Source organism: Condylura cristata, unplaced genomic scaffold (genome assembly GCF_000260355.1).
Source record: "Condylura cristata isolate star-nosed mole 26May11 unplaced genomic scaffold, ConCri1.0 scaffold00009, whole genome shotgun sequence".
In the NCBI taxonomy this organism is placed as follows: Eukaryota; Metazoa; Chordata; class Mammalia; order Eulipotyphla; family Talpidae; genus Condylura; species Condylura cristata.
The window spans coordinates 62,963,220-62,983,769 of NW_004567110.1; the positions used below are offsets into that span (position 1 = coordinate 62,963,220).

The 20,550-nt window shown below is 38.0% G+C and overlaps 1 protein-coding gene across 1 annotated transcript in view; it reads left to right on the plus strand.

The window, feature by feature from the left end:
• The window catches only part of PRKDC (protein kinase, DNA-activated, catalytic polypeptide), a 212,101-nt gene that overhangs the window by 107,037 nt on the left and 84,514 nt on the right, over positions 1 to 20,550 (plus strand). Inside the window, exons 41-50 of the mRNA XM_004680043.2 lie at positions 84 to 262; positions 2,402 to 2,570; positions 2,813 to 2,878; positions 8,149 to 8,221; positions 9,220 to 9,368; positions 11,976 to 12,113; positions 12,264 to 12,383; positions 17,710 to 17,853; positions 18,990 to 19,141; positions 19,729 to 19,860. Coding sequence (XP_004680100.1) covers positions 84 to 262; positions 2,402 to 2,570; positions 2,813 to 2,878; positions 8,149 to 8,221; positions 9,220 to 9,368; positions 11,976 to 12,113; positions 12,264 to 12,383; positions 17,710 to 17,853; positions 18,990 to 19,141; positions 19,729 to 19,860 — 1,322 coding nt within the window. The remainder of the gene's footprint in view (positions 1 to 83; positions 263 to 2,401; positions 2,571 to 2,812; positions 2,879 to 8,148; positions 8,222 to 9,219; positions 9,369 to 11,975; positions 12,114 to 12,263; positions 12,384 to 17,709; positions 17,854 to 18,989; positions 19,142 to 19,728; positions 19,861 to 20,550) is intronic.

Genomic DNA, 20,550 nt, shown 5'->3' on the forward strand with positions numbered 1-20,550 from the left:
ATTAAATATTAAATTTGCTATTGTCAATAAAATATTTTTCATGTTTGATAAGACCAAAGACAATTATTTGTACTTTTTCTTAGCTAAATGAATCTACCTTTGATACTCAAATCACCAAGAAGATGGGCTATTATAAGATGCTAGAGGTGATATATTCTCGTCTTCCAAAAGATGAAGTGCACTCCAAGGAATCTAAAATTAATCAAGTTTTCCATGGCTCCAGTGTTGCTGAGGGAAGTGAACTTACGAAGACACTTATTAAGTAAGATTTTTGGTGAATTTGATATATATGTATGTGTGTGTGTATGTATACATGTATATATGCATGCATCACATGCACGCACATATGTGTACATACATACAAGAGCAGGGTGCAGGCCAGAGTTGTGGTGGGTAAGAGGATTCACCAGAAACAGAGTGGGGAGCAGAACAGGTGGATCTACTGAAATACACTGCTAAGGGAGCAGCAGGCAAGACTGCTGTACTCTGTAGATCACTCCCTGTCCAGGGATCAAACTTGTGCGGCAGTGGCTGAGGATAGCTTCAAAATACTATGACTTAACCCCTTGTGCAATGAGGGAGGCCCCTAATTTGATATTTAACTTGTTAATATTTTGATGCTTATATTTTATGCATAAGTTATATTTTTATGCATGTATAAAACATGACTGTCTAGATACTGAATTTTTTTTCTTATGTAGAAATTACTTAGATGAACCTTACTTACCATACTTTTAGATCTTATTTTATCTTATAGGTTATCTTTTGTAAAAAATAAAATTCTTTTTTCATTCACTGTTTTTCATATCGTTTTTCCCCACATTAGCTTTATAAGTGTTTAGTGGTATGATTTATGTAAGACAAGGCTTAATGTACTTAGTTTTTTCTATCATTTGATATTAAAGGAGTGTTAAATATTTTTTTTTTAAAGATTTATTTATTTGTGTAAACAGAACTGAGGTACAGGCCAGACGTGTAGGGGCGGGTGGTGAGAGGCTTTACCAGAGACAGAGTGGGGAGCAGAACAGGCAGATTTTCGAAGTATACTGCTGAGGGGAGCAGAGGGCAGGTCAGGAGAGGTCTGCCACACCATATGGATCACCTCCAGGGTAGGCGGGGATAGAACTCATGCGGGTAGAACTCATAGCTTCTTAGTGCAGTGCTTTAACCTGCTGCACCACCAGGGAGGGCCCGGAGTGTTAAATATTTTAAGCAAATGTTTTATAAGACACAAAGGGATCAAATACATGTTCCCTAAAACTAGTTCCTTCATAGTAAATACTAAGTTCCTTCATAGTAAATATCAAATACAGCCATTGCTGTATTTCATTTTGCATCTTCAAAGCAAACTTAATAATTTCCTCTTACCCTAATCCTTGTTTTACATCATCAACAAATGACCTCATCTACATTATTTACATAAATTAAAGACTTAGAGGCACATTTTATTCTTCTTCGTCTTTTCCATCTTCCACACACACTGTGTTAGTCAGCTTGGGCGTATTTTATTTCCTCAGTACTCCCAAAATCAGCACCTTATTTTGTTCCCCTCATATAGCCTGTTATGATCCTTTGCATTGGTCCTCTGCACAGTTTCTCTCTTTGCACCCAGGCTGGTCTCTCTCAGTTCTTTTATTTACACTGCTGTCAGGATGATGACACATCTATAGTAGGAACATGACTTTTCACCTTGTTGCCTAAAACCCTTCAAAGGAAATTCATCTCTAGTTGGCAAACCTCTCCTGTAAACCACAGGATCTCAACTAAGTTCAGTCTTCTCTGCAGATTAGCAGACTTTTATGACCAGATGAGCTCCATAGTTGTATTCTGAGAAAACTATATTGAAGAACAAATAATCACCGGGACATGATTTGGTGACCCTGTTCTTCAGGATGAAGCTAGGTGCTTCAGTATAGTTAGCAAGTCCTTAAAGGAATAAGCCCTTTCTACATTATGCTGCCTGCCACCACTGCTTTCCTTATCATCCTCTGAACACAGCATGCATTTTATACTTCATTATAAGGACTCTTTTCTGCTGGTAACGCTACAGACATTTTCCCTTTGGCTAACTTATAATTCAAAATGAAGATATTTTTTCTTAAAACCTTTCTTAGCTTCTTAGACTGGGCTTTTTTAATCTGTCCCCTTTTTCATCCATATGAACTCCCTGTCTTTTCACTGTTGCTGTCACCACTGTGTGCTACAGTCCATAGATGCTGCTTTCCCTTTGAGTTATGTATGAGTACAGTGACATGTGCCCCTTTATTCCCATTGCCTAAACACAAAGCTAATCTGCAGAGAAGACTGAACTTAGTTGAGATCCTGTTGTCTGAAATTGTTGGGTTTGAGTAATGGTTTCTCTATTAGATGAATTAATTTTCAGTCTTAATCCACTCTGCAGATTGTGCTATGATGCATTTACAGAGAACATGGCAGGTGAGACTCAGTTACTGGAGAGGAGAAGACTTTACCATTGTGCTGCTTACAACTGTGCCATTTCTGTTATCTGCTGTGTCTTCAATGAATTAAAATTCTACCAAGGTTTTCTCTTTAGTGAAAAACCCGAAAAGGTAGGTCTATCCTCAGGGGTTCATTATTGCCATCATTGTGGCATTTCAAAAGTTAGATTATGTCAATTGAAGTTTTAAGGTGTTCCTTATAATACTGACGGCGTAGTTCTTTTTAGTTCTGTACGTATTTATTTAAAACTAAAATGTTTTTCCATGAAAAGTAATTAGCATTAGTTTTGTAGTAGCATCAGCAATAACCATCTCTGCCATTCAGATATCTTTATGATTCTTTGGATTTACAGAACTTGTTTATTTTTGAAAATCTGATAGACCTGAAGCGCTGCTATACATTTCCTGTAGAAGTTGAGGTAAGTGAAGTTTTTTCCAATGGTGTGTGTAAGTTTAAAATATTAGGTTCTTTTTTTTTTTTTTAAAGATTTATTTATGCTTACAGAACTGGGGTACAGGCTAGAGGTCTGGTGGGTGAGAAGATTCACCAGATACAGAGTGGGGAGCAGAACAGGCAGACTGACTGAAATACCCTGCTGAGGGATATTATACAGAGTATACTAAGTTTCCAATATTCAAATCTACTTTGAACTACAAAACCGGCAGTTTCATGTAGTACAACCTGAGGTACAATCTGAGGTAGGTACAAAAAACTCACCATAACTCAATTTTTCTGTCTCTTCATTTGAAAAGGAAAAAAAATACCAACAAAAATAGCTGTTAGGACATATCCCATAAGTTATTTTCGAAGTAAGTTCTTCTGTCAATGAAGTTGAGATCCATCTGTATACATACTCAATGACCCTGTTACCCTGCTTGGGGTATTTAGCAGCTTAATGGAAATGAGTAGGTAGAAGTTACAAATACAGGTTTCCCCTGCTATCTAAAAACAATATGTTCCTATTTGTTATGTTTTGGTAGGTTATTTTTAGGATCTGGGAATGCTCAACAAATTTTCCATGTAAGTTAATGTTAATAGCATCCCAGATGCCAAATGTAGCTAACAAAGAATAGTCTACTTTCAGATAGTGAAGGAAGCTGTGAGTTGGAAAGGGCATTCTGGCAAATGTGATGAGCTTGATTTTAGCCAAACTAAGTTTGAAGTGCCAGCCTTGGACTTTGTTGTGAAGGTTTTGCTGTGGTCTTTTCATAGCACATGGAAGTTGGGCAAAGTGCACAGTTCACACAGCATGGCCTGTAGCATAGAGCTGGGGCCAGGAGCTTCATGTTCTCCCGCATAATGGTGACCTGACCATGTGTCAGTGGGTCAGGAGTCACATATGCGGTTGTTTCCTACATGTGCCCCATTTGGAACAAGATTGGAAACTTTTTCTAGGCATGTGTTCAAAGAACTGAAAACAGAAAAATTATAGCACTAGATTAATTAAGATTCAGACACTTACTGTATGTTACTTCTAAACTTTACAACAGCAGTATGATGTAATGATTTCTTCAACTATATAGTTGAAGAAATTAAGGCTTACATCAAGTACAAATTGGTAATCCAGGCCTGTAGTTGTAAGAGTTTGGTGTACACTATAACAAGAGGTGCATGCCTCTGTGGGGATATGCAGGACAGAATTTTCTTATGGCTATTCATCTGTCTTTGTGGATATTTTTGGATGCTCTTAAATTTGGTAAAAATTTTGTTTCAAAATTAATTTTTTTGCCAGATTTCTACTAAACTAATGACCCTATGACCTTGATCATAGAAAGTTTTATTTATATTTATTATTGATTTATATCTAGAGGTTTCCATTTTATTTTTCTTTTCTCTCGTCCTTTTAGAAATTTTGGTTTTAATTGAGGTCATGTTGGTTTCCAGTACAGTAGATGACTCATAGGTACAGATGAGTGTTACTGTATCCCACATAGGCACCTGTCATCCTCTGTCATAGTCCAGTGGACCCTTTCCCCTCTTTGCTTCCACCTCCCACTCCCCCTGCAGGTAGCCTCAATTCTACAGTCCAATTTTGAGGGTTTTCCTATGTTTGTTTCTCTGTCTTTTCCTATGTTTGTTTCTCTCTCTTCCATATGAGTGAAATCACTGACTTTTTAAATACATCTCGTTATTGTACTGCTGAACTATAGTTGCATGTCAACTCCTCCATGAAAAGAACTAGAAAAATGCTGTCTAGCATTACTCTTTTTTTTTAAAGATATCATTTAATTTTGCACAGAGGAACGGGGCTGTAGGCCAGAAGTGAAGGGGTGGGGGCATGTGAGAAGATTCATCAGAGACAGAGGGGGGAGCCGAACAGGTAGATCTACTGAAGTGCAGTGCTAAGGGAAACAGCAGGCAAAACAGGAGAGGTCTGCTGTGCCATGTGGATTAATTCCCTGACAGAGTATTGAACTCAGGCTGTTGCAGTAGGCCCTCACAGTGGAAGCGCTAAGACTTAACCCCTAGGCCACGAGGAAGATCATGTCTATCATTATTAATACATTTTGTTGTTGAGGCTTGGGCATTAGTGTCAGGGAGAAAGGAAAAAAACTTCAATTTGAAACTAAAACAAAGGGAAAATTTTTAAAAGAAATGAGAAAAAGAATACTATTGTTGATTCTAAAAGAAGATATTTCGAATGGTCTCATAGCATAAGACACTTCACACAAATATTAATAAACTCTTCAGGCTTCAAATACAGATGAGCAACCAGGGAGCAGTTGAAACACACTTTGAGCCAACTTTTGGAGAATTTTGAAGTCATAGAAAAACTTGTATGGTCATCAAAATTTTTCTCCTATTTTGAAAGGATTTCTCCCTTTCTCTTGTTCCTTGCTTATTCCCCATCCAGGAAACCGTTTTTTAAAAACATTTATTTCATTTATTTATGCATACAAGAACTCAGGTATAGGCCAGAGGTGCAGGAGCCAGGGGTGGTGGAGAGAATTCATCAGAGACAGAGTGGGGAGCAGAACAGGAGGATTGACCGAAATATACTGTTAGGGGGAGCAGTGGGGAAGACATGAGAGATCTCCTGTACCATGTGGGTTAGCAACTTGGCTGGGGATTGAACTTGTGCTACAGTGGCTGTGGATAGCTTCATAGTGCTGCACTTTAACCCTTTGCACCACTGAGGAGGCCCCAGAAACCATTTTGTGAAGCTAACAGTTAGTGCAGCTAATGTTCAGTCAGCATGCTGTGCCATCAGATAGAAAAAAAACATTGCAGAACTCTTTTTTAAAAGATTTATTTATTTATTTATTTATGCACACAGAACTGAGGTATAGGCTAGAGGTGGTGAGAGGATTCACCAGAGACAGAGTGGGGAGCAGAACAGGCAGATCAATGAAGTACACTGCTGAGGGGAGCAGTGGGTGGGTCACGAGAGGTCTGCCACACCATGTGGGTCACCTCCAGGGCGGGGATTGAACTCATGCTGAAGTGGCTTTAGGTTAGTGCTGTGCTTTAACCTGCTGTTCCACCAGGGAGGGCCCTCTTTTTTTTTTTTTTTTTTTTTAAGCCTCATAGTTCTGAGTAAAAGAAGAGGTGGCCTTCCCTGGTCACAGTGGGTTACAGCACAGCACTACAAAGCTAGCCACAGTGGCTTCAGCACAAGTTCAGTTCACAGCCAGGGAGCTGATCCACATGGTACAGCAGACCTCCCTGTCTTGCCTGCTGTTCCCCTCAGCAGTGTACTCCATTGTCTGCCTGTTCTGCTCCCCACTCTGTCTCTTACCACCCCTATGCCTCTTGCCTGTACCTCAATTCTGTATGCATAAATAAATAAATCTATACATACATACATCCCCCCCCCCACACACACACACATACGAAAAACCTACAAAGAGAAGAACATCTCTTCCTGTTCCCCAAGATGATGAGTGTCAGATCAGAATCAGCCTTCTGTAGTCCTGTCAAAGCATGCTTGTTAAGGTCTCTCATACAAAGGTTCACTATGTTATTTTATTTTTTTCTTTTAAAAAAACATTTTATTGAAATATGTTTGATCACCATGGTATTCTGCTACATACAGGTTTCTTGTCAGTGTTACTTGGGGTAGGTTTAATTTATGTTACCAACTGTTCCTCAGTACTTTTCAGGTTGAAGTGGTCATCATGTGGTGATTAAGTTGATGGCTAAACCAAGATGACCAATGTGATCTGATCTTCTCTACCCACTTTGGGAAAGTAGTGTTTATCATTGCATACATATCTTGTCTATCACATCTTTTTTTGATAGTGAGAGAACAAGATTGTCTGTTACCTGCACAAAATCCTATGACAGCAACTTGTTTGTCTTAGCCAATACTGTTACAGGATATGATCAGCTTTCTTGATAAAATCCAGGATTTTCCCAGGGGCCTCATTATTTATACAGTGCCACCGAGTCTCAGTACGTTGTAAATTTATTCTTCCTGCTGTTGCCATCACTTTAGCTTCTCCCATATGTTTGCTGACCTAAAGGCAAATTTCAGTGCCCTGTAGAGCGAGTTCTATAATGGGAACAATCATCAGTACTTGTATATTATCTTCAGGTTTGGCCATTTAAGTAATGGAATGAGGTAGACACTACTCTTACGCGTTCCACTGTTTTCTCTAGTTAAAATGTCCCCACCAGGTAAGGCAGTAGGAATGCTCTCCTAATTGCAAGATGAACTTTTTTCAACGCTTTTCAAAAATTCTCATCAATAACCCCATTTCAAACAGTAATTCATCAAACTCATTTCCTTTTGTGGATGATACAGCTGAAGTTTTAATTCTTAAATTATTTGGAGGGAGTTCTCAAGTCCTTTTCAGTCATCACCAGATTTATATAGTGCTCATTCTTTTTGATTGTTGCTGAGTGCCATTATTGATTGTATTGCTGGTTTTCATTGTATCTCTGCCTCCTTCCTCTGGGTCATCACTGGACTCCACAGAATACCTCAAGTGACCATTTTGACTGCATCAACCTTTCATGTAGGATTCTCTGTCCTGGTCATGCTCATGTAGGGTTCTCATGTCCTGGTCATTCTCTATCCAGGCTGTAATAAATTGGAAAGATGCCCCTTCCAAATTTGAAAATTTTTGAAAGTCAGTAGAAAATTGTAATAACAGTTTATTAGGCTCTCTAAAATAAAGAGATAAGAGTCTTGCTCAGTATATGATTCCATTATTGTAATACAGGCAAGCACCTATGTCTCTGAATGGTAAGCAGCAGTAACTTGCTCTCGTACATGGAATCAACTTTGCTATTTAAAACAAGATTTAACAAGATTTAGTTATATTTATGTGTCTACTCACTTCAGTCTTCACCATGACCCACTTCTCAGCTTTGCAAAGGTTGCTGCCCAGTCTTCGCTAACTTGGCTGCTAGAATTTTTTTTTTTTAAAGATTTATTTATTTTTATTTGTGCATACAGAACTGGGGTACAGGCCAGAGGCTCAGGGGCGGTGAGAGGCTTCACCAGAGACAGAGTGGGGAGCAGAATAGGCAGATCTACGAAGTACACTGCTAAGGGAAGCAGCGGGCGGGCCAGGAGAGGTCTGGCTCGCCATGTGGTCTCCTCCGGGGCAGGCGGCAGGCGGGAATCGAACTCATGCGGAAGTGGCTTCAGATTCTCAGTGCTGTGCTTTAACCCGCTGCGCCACCAGGGAGGGCCGGCTGCTAGAATTTTTTAAATTGTGTATTTGTTTTGCTGAATAGGTTCCTATGGAAAGAAAGAAAAAATACATTGATATTAGGAAAGAAGCCAGGGAAGCTGCAAATGAGGATCCAGGTAGGATATATCCTAAATGATGAGATAGTTTTTATTAGTTGGTATTTGTTATATGAGTCAACAGTATTTTAAATACTTCAATTTACTGGAATTTTTACTTTAAAATGATAAATAGGGTTGCATTTTGAATGAAGTGCAATTAGCTTTACTTTAAGGGTATATAAAGGTCTGAAAGTCACCAAAGGAGGCTCAAGCATAGTATACTTTTATTGTTAAAATGCAAGATTGGCTTGATATTTTTTTATATATTGATTATATTTGTAAATTTAGGTATAGTCAGAAATCTGTTTTAAAATATAAGTCCAAACTACTGTCATCCACTGTTCTAAATCTCCCATGAACTCCTAAGGATAGATCTGCCCTTGACCTGCCTGGTAATGGCCTGCTACTTTGCTTTTAGCTCATTCCCCCACTAGCAGCCCCCGCCAGTGCCTGTAAGAATCACTCCTACCCCAGGGCATTTGCATGTGAAATTCCTGCCAGAATAACCTTGGCTCATGACATTTTGTTTAATGTCAACTCTCAAAGGAGGGTCATCTCAGCCTCCCTTTTAAAAATTAATCCATACTCCTTCCACATGTTTCTTGTTTCAGTTTTTTGTTTAAAATTTCTTCTTTTATCATTTCTTGTTCTGAGAATAAAATTTTCATCAGTTTTCTAAATTCCTTCCATACTTTGGGTTAGTTATTTTTCAATAGCTTTTATTCCCACTTTTATATCAGTATTCATGGGCAAAATGTCACATCATCAACATTTTAAACAAAAATTGGATCTAGTTTCACTTATTTTATCATGACAATAAGGAATAGCTGCTCAGTAATGATAGTAGCGGAAAGTGGTGTTCCCCATTTCCTTTTTAAAACTAGGTAACAAATTAAGCATCACAGGATTGATGCAAGCATTAGTTAAAAGTAACCTTTAATTTTAATACTTGAACTTAGAGAAATGCATTTCTTACTATGTGTAATTCAATGTATTTTCTTTTTCTTTTTCTTCAGATGGTCCTCAATATATATCCTCCTTGTCATCTTTGGCAGACAGTAGTCTGAGTGAAGAAATGAGCCAATTTGATTTTTCAACTGGAGTTCAGAGTTATTCATACGGTTCCCAAGGCCCTAAACCAAGAATTCACCATTTTCGGAAACAGGTGATCACATTTCATATATTAATATTGTTGGCATTGAGAAAGGAGGGACACCAATTCTTTGTCATTGGTTCTTGGAAAACAACTTTCATGTGGAGATTTTTCTACAATCTAAGTTCCAGCCTTTCATCCCAGAGATTGATTATACATGTCATCAGCATATGAAAGAAGGCTCTCTGTAAGGGTAGTGTCACATGAGCCAGTTTTTGAGAGCAGTTGAGAAATCAGAATGGATTTCCATTAAGAAAGATGTCTCTACCATGAAAACTAAGGTACTTGTGCTGGTAGGACTTGCAATTTCTCTTTGGAAAAAATGAAGTTGCTGTTCAAATATTTGTTATTATCAAACTATGATGAATGGATGAGTCCATTTTCACTATTGATAGCTTAATTCTTAAAAAATGAATTCTTGGTTACAGAGACATAGAGTATTAGAATAGTTTGATTATTATTTTTATAGGTAGACAGTCTTTCTTTTTGGGTTCCAGCAGTTGATAAGTTTCTTTCAAATCCTCATTTACTAAATTTCACCTGCACCTCACACTTTTTTAGCTTCTATTGATCTCACTCTTCTCCATTATTATTTTTTAAATTTTCTTACATTGTTGCTCATATTGTTCAGTATTTGACTACTCCCCTCAGTTGAAATGCCTAACTACCTGCTCATCATCCCATGAACTGTCACCATAGTCCCTATGCTTTTCCCTCTTTTTTTTTTATTTATTTTGTGTGTGTCTGTGCACGTGTGTGTGTGTGTAGAAGATCTCGGGTATAGGCCAAAAGTGCAGAGTGAAAGAATTTACCATAGACAGAGTGGAGCAGAACAGGGAGTTCTATTGAAATATACTGCTAAGGGGAATAGCAAGTAAGATAGGAGAGATCTGCTGTATGTATAATGTGGCTTAGCTTCCTGGCTGGAGATTGAACTCAGGCATAATGGTGATATCACTGAACCTTAAGCCCTAGGCCACTGCCACTGGGAGAACCCTCTTTTCTGTTTTGAGCTCTCCCTTCCCCCTACTGTATGTTTTAGATCTTTAACTTAATCATTTTTTTTGACTCTTTCTTTGATTTTCCTATATTCCTCCTGAAAGTGAAACCACCCAATAGCTTTCTTTATTCTTCTGACTTATTTTACTGAGCAAAATCCCTTCCAACCCCATTTGTGTTGTTGTAAATAGCATGAGTTTATCTTTTTGATTGCTGAATAGTATTCCATTATTATCTATACTACATTTTCGTGATTCATTCATCTGTTGTTTGGCATTTAAGTTGTTTCCTTATCTTGGCTATTGTGATAAGTACTACAATGAAAAGGGGAGTGCAGATTTTCTTTTGAATTAATGTTTTTGTGTCTTTTGGGTAGATTCCTAGGAGTGGAATTGCTGTGTCATATGGTAGATCCATTTAGTAATTTGAGGAACTTCTACATAACTTTCCATAGTGGTTGGACCAGTTCCTTTTTTTCCACATCCTTGCTAGTAATTGTTTCTACTTTTTTTTAATATGTGCCATTCTCACCTCTATGAAGTAGTATCTTATTGTGATTTTGGTTTGTATTTCTATAGGACTATTTTTATTTCTCTGCACATGCCAAGGGTGTTTGATGTTATTACTGAATTTTTTATTTCTCAGTCTGTGCACATTTTTAGTAACATCATGTTGACTTTTAATTTTCCAAAAATTTCTATTCTGGATTTCTAAACCTTTTTGGAGGTGATCTGTGTTAAGAAATACCCCCCCCAAAAAAAAAGAAAAGAAAAAAGAAATATCTGCATCCCTATCTACATGCACACACCGTTATGTGTTACCACAACTGGATGTTCTCAGAAAATTTTAGTATCAAGAGTGGTTTAAAAGTTTTGTTGGGCCCTCTCCGGTGGTGCAGCGGCTTAAAAGCACAGCATTAAGAAGCTAAAGCCACTTCAGCATGAGTTTAATCCCTGCCCGCCCCCGAGGTGATCCACATGATCCACATGGCGCGCAGATATCTCCTGACCTGCCCGCTGCTCCCCTCAGCAGTGTACTTCATCAGTTGGCCTACTCTGGTGAATCCTCTCACCGCCCCTGCACCTCTGGCCTGTACCCTAGATCTATATGCATAAACCTTTAGAAAAAAAAGTTTTGTTATATTAATGGTTAAAATTTTGAGGCAAATGTGGAGCTTTCCAAAGTTTTCCAGATTAATGCAAAAAAATATATGAAAACTTTATCCTATAATTATTCTTCTATAGTTCCACTTTCTTCATAAAGTAGCAACTAAATATGGAGATTTGCTGTCCATATGTTGAGGATTCTAAATAAACAGATTTGAAAGAATGTTTATGTCCACACAAAACACATTATGTCTGTATTGAAGTTCTAAATGTATCCCCTAGGGAGTGACCATGCAGATAGGTGAGAGGGAAAATATGTGCATAGAATGTCAGGACAACATGAGGCCCTGTTTATATTTTAGCTGTGTAATAAAAAAATACACTAAGAGTGTTTGATATCATTACTGAACTATTGTTGTCATCTGTTTGTGTTTCACGCTATTTCCCAATAAGGTCATCTTATACACTGAAATTTTAACAGTCCACATCACATTGGGTTCTTTGCTTTTCTTAGGAACATAAGAACCCCATGATGCCAGATGAAATATTGGAGTTAGAGATGGATGAACTCAATAAACATGAATGTATGGCAACCATGACTGCGCTGATTAAGCACATGCAAAGAAATCAGATCCTGCCAAAAGGAGGAGAGGTCTTTTTTTTTTATTTTCTTTTTTGCTATCTCACTTAATACTATGCATATATATTTAAGATTAAAGATTTATGCTTTATCTTATCATTGTTATTTCATATATGAGTTATTTTATTCCACTTTAAGGTAATTTTGAGTATATATTTTCAGGGTTCAGTGCCAGGAAGTCTTCCCCTTTGGATGAAATTCCTTCAAAACAAATTAGGAAATCCATCAGTATCATTAAATATTCGTCTCTTCTTAGCCAAGCTTATTATTAATACAGAAGAAGTAAGTAATGAAATATTTCTTTAAAATTCTTTGCAATTGCATGTATTTACTTAAAAAGAAACCCACAGTGAAGAAGGATTTATAAGGACAGAACATGAATTTTTTCTTAAAACCAATTATGTTTATTTAAATAAGATGCTTGATTGACAGGGAAACTATCTTGGATTCATTTAAAATAATTTATCCTTACTTAAATACAGATTACTGTATTTCCCTGGTGGCGCAAGGTGTTAAGACAGAACTGTGAAGCTAGACACAGCTGCTTCAGCAAGAATTCTATCCCCAGCCAGGGAGGTGACCCACATAGTGCATCAGACCCGCTACTCCCCTCAGCAGTGTACTTTGTCCACCTGTTTTGCTCCCCACTCTCTCTGATGAATCCTCTCACCACCCCTGTACCTCTGGCCTGTACCCCAGCTTTGTAGGCACAAATAAATCTTTTTTAAAAATACAGATATATATACAGTACATATAATATTTATGTACTTGGGTTTAAACAGATAAATGAATGTTTAAAATTCTTTGAATAACTGAGTGTGCAACTTTTTTTTTTAATTTATTTATTTATTCATACAGAACTGGGGTACAGGCCAGAGATGCGGAGGGTGAGAGGATTCACCAGAGACAGAGTGGGGTACAGAACAGGCAGATCGACGAAGTACGCTGCTCTCAGCAGCGGGCGGGTCAGGAGAGGTCTGCCACACCATGTGTATCTCCTCTGGGGCAGGCGGGGATTGAACTCATGCGGAAGTGGCTTAAGCTTCTTTGTGCTGTGTTTTAACCTGTTGCGCCACCAAGGAGGGCCAGAGTGTGCACAATTTTTATGTTGTTTTTGTTGTTATTAAACACCGAGGACAAAATAACTTTCTCTTAAAAAAAAATAAGAACTGAGGCCTGCTCCGGTGGCACAATGGGTTAAAGCGCAGCACAGCAGAACTCCTCTTGTCTTGCTTGCTGCTTTCCTCAGCAGTGTACTTCATTAGCCTGCCTATTCTGCTCCCCACTCTATCTCTTCCCACTCCTGCACCTCTGGCCTGTACCACAGTTCTGTATGCATAAATAAATAAAATCTAAAAAAACAAGATAAGAATTGAATAAGCCTACCACTAATGGAGAAAGATGATATTTTCATAGAACCAGTATTTTTCCCTATCTCATCTCCATTTGACCATTTTATTTTAAATAATATAGTATGCTTGTGCACATATACCAGTTACTTTATGTGCAAGAGGAGAATAGAAGTGTAGATAAAACTATACTGCAGTACTCAGGGTATAGTGGAACCAAGTTTCTACTTTCTAGTTGAGAATGTCATCTTAGTCCGGAGGAACAGAGTTCTGGAGTAAAGTAGCAGATATAGCTGGACACATCATTGTACCTTCATTTTCAATTCCCAGCTGTACAGGTGTGTCTGTTTCTTTGATTAGCTGCCCATCAAATCAGAATTCTAACTTCATCATTGACAAAGCTGTCCTTTACTATAGGCTTTCATCAGCTAACTAAGTGGTATATGCCTCTAAATGTTAAGTTGCACCACAGAATCTTCCTGACCTGCTACTTTCATATTAATATGATCATTTTCCCCAGTCTTAATTCTTCCTGTGGGCTTTTTGTCAACTGTGACAAGCTCTGAAGTCTCTTTAACTGTCACGTAACCAAACAGGTTCCCCACCAAATGAGCACAATAGTAACACCAGGAGCATCAGAAACAAAATCTGAATTATTTTCTTCTGTGAATGAATTAGCCAGCTGTATTTATTTACTTGTTCAATATCATTCTTTTTTTTTTTAAAGATTTATTTATTTATTTGTACAGAGCTGGGGTATAGGCCAGAGATGTGGAGGGTGAGAGGATTCACCAGAGACAGAGTGGGAAGCAGAACAGGCAGAGCGATGAAGTATACTGCTGAGGGGAACAGTGGGCTGGTCAGGAGAGGTCTGCCGCGCCATGTGGTCACCTCCGGGGCAGGCGGGGATCGAACTCATGCGGAAGTGGCTTTAGTTTCTCAGTGCAGTGCTTTTTAGTTTCTCAGGCCACCAGGGAGGGCCTCAATATCATTCTTTTACCATTTGCTTTTAAAATATGTTACTTCTATTGGGTTAAAAGTAATTTTTATAAAAAGTATATGTGATGGCAATTTTCTTATGATTTCCAGCCTTCTTGGTTTACAGTAGTGAAGAAAGTGGATAAAGTATTCTTGTCCTCTCTATGAGAAGTAGCTGACTCTTTTAGATTGTTGTTGAATTTATCAGTTCTATATACAATACTACGTTACGGAGGAACCTTAACCACCAGTTAGAGTTAGGGTGAATTTTTGAAAGCACCCTTGAGCTAAGCATTGTAAGGTGCGGTGGGTGTTTTCCTCCAGTGTAGAGCGATTAGTGGAAATAGCAATGCCCCAGTAGAGAGCCAGGTTTTCTGTACTGATTGCATGGATTTCTGCATGGTCCAAAAAAGAGGTGCAGGTGGTACAGCCATAGGACCAAAAAGCAATTGAGCTGGGTCTGGCCCCATTGGGACCCATACAAAGGGCCCAGCTCATTCACTGATTAGGAGGGAGCCACTGATAAGTGCTAGATGGAGGAATGACATGATGCTTTCACCCCTTAGTAAGTCCTCCTCAGCAGCACTGTAAGTGGGAATTTAAAGTTTGGAAGTGGAGGGCTAACATAGAACTCAGGTCAAGTGTTCCTTATAGTCACACTTGATTTTCAGCTCCTGGGGCATTCAAAACACAGTGGCTCAAACTGGAAGACAAACAATAAAACCTTACTTTTTTCTTGGTTCTGCAGCTATAAGTCCAAGATCAAGTATTTTGTAGAGTTTCTTCTTCTGGGGACTCTGAGGAGAATATGTTCCAGGCCTCTCTGCTTCTTGTGGTATCTAGTACTTTTTGAATTGTAGATGGCATTCTCCCTGAGTCTTCACATTGTCTTCCCTTTTGCTCTCTTGATTTGTACAAATTGTCCATTTTAGTAAAAATACTGTCATTGAATTAGAGATATTCTAATGATCATTTTTAAGGTGATAATCTTTTTTTTTAAAAAAAAATTTTATTTATTTATATATAGAAGAACTGGAGTACAGGCCAGAGGTGTGGAGGGTGAGAGGATTCACCAGAGACAGAGTGGGGGGCAGAACAGCTGGATCTACTGAAATATACTGCTGAGGGGAGCATCAGATGGGTCAGGAAAGGTCTCCTGACATGTGGGTCACTTCTGGCTGGGAATTAAACTTGTTTTGCCATGGCTGTGGATAGCTTCATTGTGCTGAGCTTGAACCCATTGTGCACCAGGGAGGGCCCAAGGTGATAATATTTAAAGACCCCAATTCTAAATGAGGTCTCAGCCACAGGTACTAGAGTTAGGACTTGAACATAGTCTGGCTTGATACAGTTCAACTTATAACACTTGGGGCACCATGTGATTTCTAGCTCATATTCCTGTAGGTGTTCATAACTACTGAAAAAGGAGCTGGTGTCTTTCTGGGGAGATGATCTGTGGGTTGGGTAGGGGTATGCAAGTTAACAAGGAGGCATGCTGAATTATGTTCACTTGTATGAACACCCGGGCCTAGCTATCTGTGAATTTTAGCTGCCCCAGAGACCTGATAGAGATGTCCTTGGAGTTTGGGGATGATCAGAGCAGTGATTTCCAGATGATGTTTGAGATAATTCACTGTCTTATGCAAGAAAAGATTAGAAATTGTATTTATCTGTGTTTTTAAAACTTCAGTCTTTACGGCCCTCCCTGGTGGCACTACTGGTTGGAGCATAGCACTGTGAAACTACCACAGCCACTCAGCATGAGTTCAATCCCTGGCCAGGGGGTGACCCACATGGTGTGGCAGACCTTTCCCGGCCTGCCTGCTGCTTCCCTCAGTGGTGTATTTCAGTGCATCTGCCTGTTCTACTCCCCATTCCTTCTCTGGTGAGCCCTCTTATCCCCTTTACCTCTGGCCTATACGTACCCCAGTTCTATATGCAAAAATAGATAAATCTTAAAAAAAAAAAACCCTAAAACTTTAGTCTTAATTTATCTATTATAATTTTAAAAATTTGTTTATTTGTATATAAGGAACTGAGGTACATGCCAGTGGTGCAGGGAGTTAGAGGATTCACCAGAAACAGAGTGGGGAGCAGAACAGGCAATTGATAAAGTACACTGCTAAGGGGAGCAGCGGGCAAGACATGAAAGGTCTGCTGCGCCATGTGGGTAAACTCCTTGGCCTGGGATCTCACTCATTACTGAAGCAGCTGCACATAGCTTCATAGTGCTTTGCTTTAACCCATTGTGTTACCAGGGAAGGTCCTACTATATTTTAGTGAGAAGAAAGTATATTTATAATTTATAAATAAGCTTATAAATATGGGGAGTTTTCAGCTTGTTTCACATGATCAAAAATATCTGATAGCATACAAATTTAAGCTGTGAGAGTAGATGAGCATTCCCAAGAACATATTTGATTAAAAGGGTGATATACAGGAGAATTTGTCTAAGAGTAAGGTGATGAATAGTATGAATTATACTTTTGCCTGCCCTTTTGCATTATCTTTGCAGTTTTAAAATAAATTAAGTGGAGTATAGTTCATGGATATATTTTGTTTTAAATTTCAGAGATCCTGGGTGTATGAAGTCTGTAACAGAATGACTTTCATAGTAGAAGAAAATGAAAAAGCAGTTAGCCACATAAATCTTCGAATTTTATATTTCATTTTTCATTTATTCTATGCATTTGCATAAAATAAGAGTAAAAACTAAATCTGCATAGTACTCAAATGGGACCGTTTGATAATAGAATAGTTTTGATTTATTTTTTTTTAAAGATTGCTTTATTTATGCATGCAGAACTGGGGTACAGATCAGAATTGCAGGGAGTGAGAGGACTCATTAGAGAAGAGTGGGGTGCAGAACAGGCAGATGGTCTGAAATACACTGCTGTGGGGAACAGTGGGCGGGCCAGGAGAGGTCTGCCACACCATGTGGTCACCCTCCTGGCCAGGTATCGGACTCATGCTTCGGGGGCTGTAATAGCTTCATAGTGCTGTGCTTTTAACTTGTTGCACCACCAGGGAGGGCCCCAGTTTTGACTTCTTTAAGTATAGTTAGAAAGGAAAAGATCAGTAATAAACCCATTTTTAGTGTATGGTGGGTGGCTTTTGGAACCCATGAAGAGAAACATCAACAGAATCTGATATGATTAAGCTCAGATTGTTGGAGTTTGCATTTACTTAAGATTTAGGCTGAGCTATAAAAGTTAACTGATGTTTCTGACTTTGTATTTTGATTATTCTAAACAATTCTTGTCTTTTAAATTCTGTTCCAGGTCTTTCGTCCATATGCAAAATATTGGCTTAGCCCCTTACTTCAGCTGGTCGTTTCTGAAAACAACGGGGGTGAAGGAATTCACTATATGGTGGTTGAAATAGTGGTTACTGTTCTTTCATGGACAAGTTTAGCTAATCCTATAGTAAGAATGAATACTACTTTTATTTTCTTTTCTGAGTTCCTCTTAATAGCTTAGAGTCATTTTTAAGTGTCATGTAGTGTATCTCTGTGATCCTGCTATATCAAATGACTTATACTGCTTTAGTTCTGTTTTCTTTTATGTTTTAATTCCTCTGACTTTATTTTTATTTTTAAGCTCTCCTGTGTTTGTTTTGTTTGTTGCTTTTAATTGCTAGGAGCTTGTAAATCATTGGTTTATTAACACTATGTGTAAATAAAAATAAATGTCAATAAATGTGAAGTTCTGTAAACTTTTCTAAAGTCCATGGATTTTTTTTTTTTTTGTAAGCTTCCAGAGTATTGACTGTGATCCATAATGGTAAAAATTGCTAAGAAAAGTGACTGTTAGGTGAACAACATTTACACTGAAGTAAGCTTGTGCCATCTCCTAGGATGCTCACTTATTTTAAAACATTAACACTAATAACATACAAAAGTTTTCATATAAGGCTATTCTGGAAATAGTACTTAGTAAAAATGATGTATGTATATCAAATTTCTACACGTTATGTCTGGATGTGCCTGTTTCATTTCACACTATATCAAATTCAGATGCCTTAGCGTTAATGTGATGAAATAATTTGTTGTTTGTTTAATAACATGAAAAAACTGAAGAGTGTTTGGATCTACTTAGGAACTGGTGGAAAAGATTGATTTACATGTAGGAGCTCTGCTGAGTTGGAGAACTACCCAGCTAGATGTGGGAGTAGCTAATAAAAGCATAAGTGAGCCTTAGTGAAAGTCCCAGGGAAACCTCATTCAGTAGTATTAGGAAGGAGAGAAAACCAGGGAAGATCTAATCTCACTGTCCCACTTTCCCCCAGGAAACATTTTTTGTGCTAGAATCAACTGAATCTGTCTGTATAAGTTTGGAGGTCCAATTTTATTTTTGAGGGTGCCCAGAATTAAAGACTCTAGCACAAGGTGTTAAGGGTGTCTGGGTGGGAGTTGACTTGATGCTGAGTCAGATTGGGAAATCACCTGTGGTTACGCCTGAAAAATCACATGTAGGTTTTTAACCAGAACTTCTTTTATAAATAGACTGTGGAGTTCAGAATGCAGTGCTACACATTAACCAGAATTTCTGTACCTTTTTAGGGAGTCCCTAAAGATGAAGTACTAGCAAATCGATTGCTTCACTTCTTAATGAAACATGTTTTTCATCCAAAAAGAGCTGTGTTTAAACATAACCTGGAAATTATAAAAACCCTTGTTGAATGCTGGAAGGATTGTTTATCTGTCCCTTACAGGTATAACTTACTAAATATTGCAATTTGCTTAAAAATGTTTACAAAGTTGCTTGTTGTAAATGGTGATTATATGAATTTTATTACTTGAGATGATAGAAGAAATATAATTTGAAGACACATCTGTTAGTAAGGGTATTAGCATTGCTACTAAATAAAAAATCACAATCTCCAAAAACTGATACTAGAAGCATCTCTGAGCAAGTGATCACTTCCATGTGGCTTCACACCTCTCTCAACTGATCTGTGAATTTTTCCCTCACTGGGATTATGGGGTACATTCTGCTCTTCACTGTCCTGTCTAGGAGACTAAAGGGCTTTTCCTTGGTTCCATTTGGCATCGCCTGAGGCAAGCTAAAACTTTCCACTAAGCAAAAATTAGGGCAAATAATTAGATTATAAGAAGTACAGAGCTGCTTATGCTTCAGAGCTTTAATAACCTGGATGTGAACAAAGAGGTATTATCAAGAAGGGTGTTAGATGCAGAAGAAAAAGTATTTCTTCCCTGAAAATTAGTCATAGAAAACTCTGTATTTATATTCTGCTTCTTTTATGACAATCTGTATTTTTTCTTTTTGCTTATGTTTCAGGCTAATATTTGAAAAGTTTTCCAGTAAAGATTCTAATTCTAAAGACAACTCTGTAGGAATACAATTATTAGGAATTGTAATGGCCAATAACTTGCCTCCTTATGATCCAAAATGTGGCATAGAGAGTATAAAGTAAGTACCATATTTTTTGCTGATTGCCTTTTAGGATCAAGTCTACCTTGAATTGAACTTAATTGATTGGCTCAATATACTGGATATAGTTTAATTTTTATAAAGTTTTTAATAAATTATACAATTTAAATATGCTTTATATAATAATTTTTATGAAGTTACTAATACCAATGTTAACATTTTTTCTGCATATACATATATATATACACACACTTCAGTTTACATACTTGAGATTAGAGGTCATTGGGAAAAGAAATTGGCTAATGGTGTGAATGAGGATAGTGTGTTTTTAAAAATCACTGTAATTTTTCTTGTCTATTTTTGCAGATAAGAAATGTTAAGTATTTTCCTAACTGACATTTCAATATTTACCCCTTCAGTAACATGAGCTTCTTGAGACCATTCACTATAGGATTCTTGGCTACTCGGGCTGTCTGCTCAAACTTTATTCTGCCCAGTCATGGTACATTTTGCCATAGCTGCATGCCACTGTTCTCCAAAACCTCCCCCAGCTCACAAGTGGAATGTACTGGCATACCTATGAAGAGATGTGACCTTAATAAGATACTTTTGTAATGCCGCAAACTGGCACCTCACTTTCCTACAACATAGGCTTAAGAAAGTCCATGGTCATATCATGGTCATGTTATAGATTTCATCATGTCCCTTCTAACTTTTCTCATTTCTCTG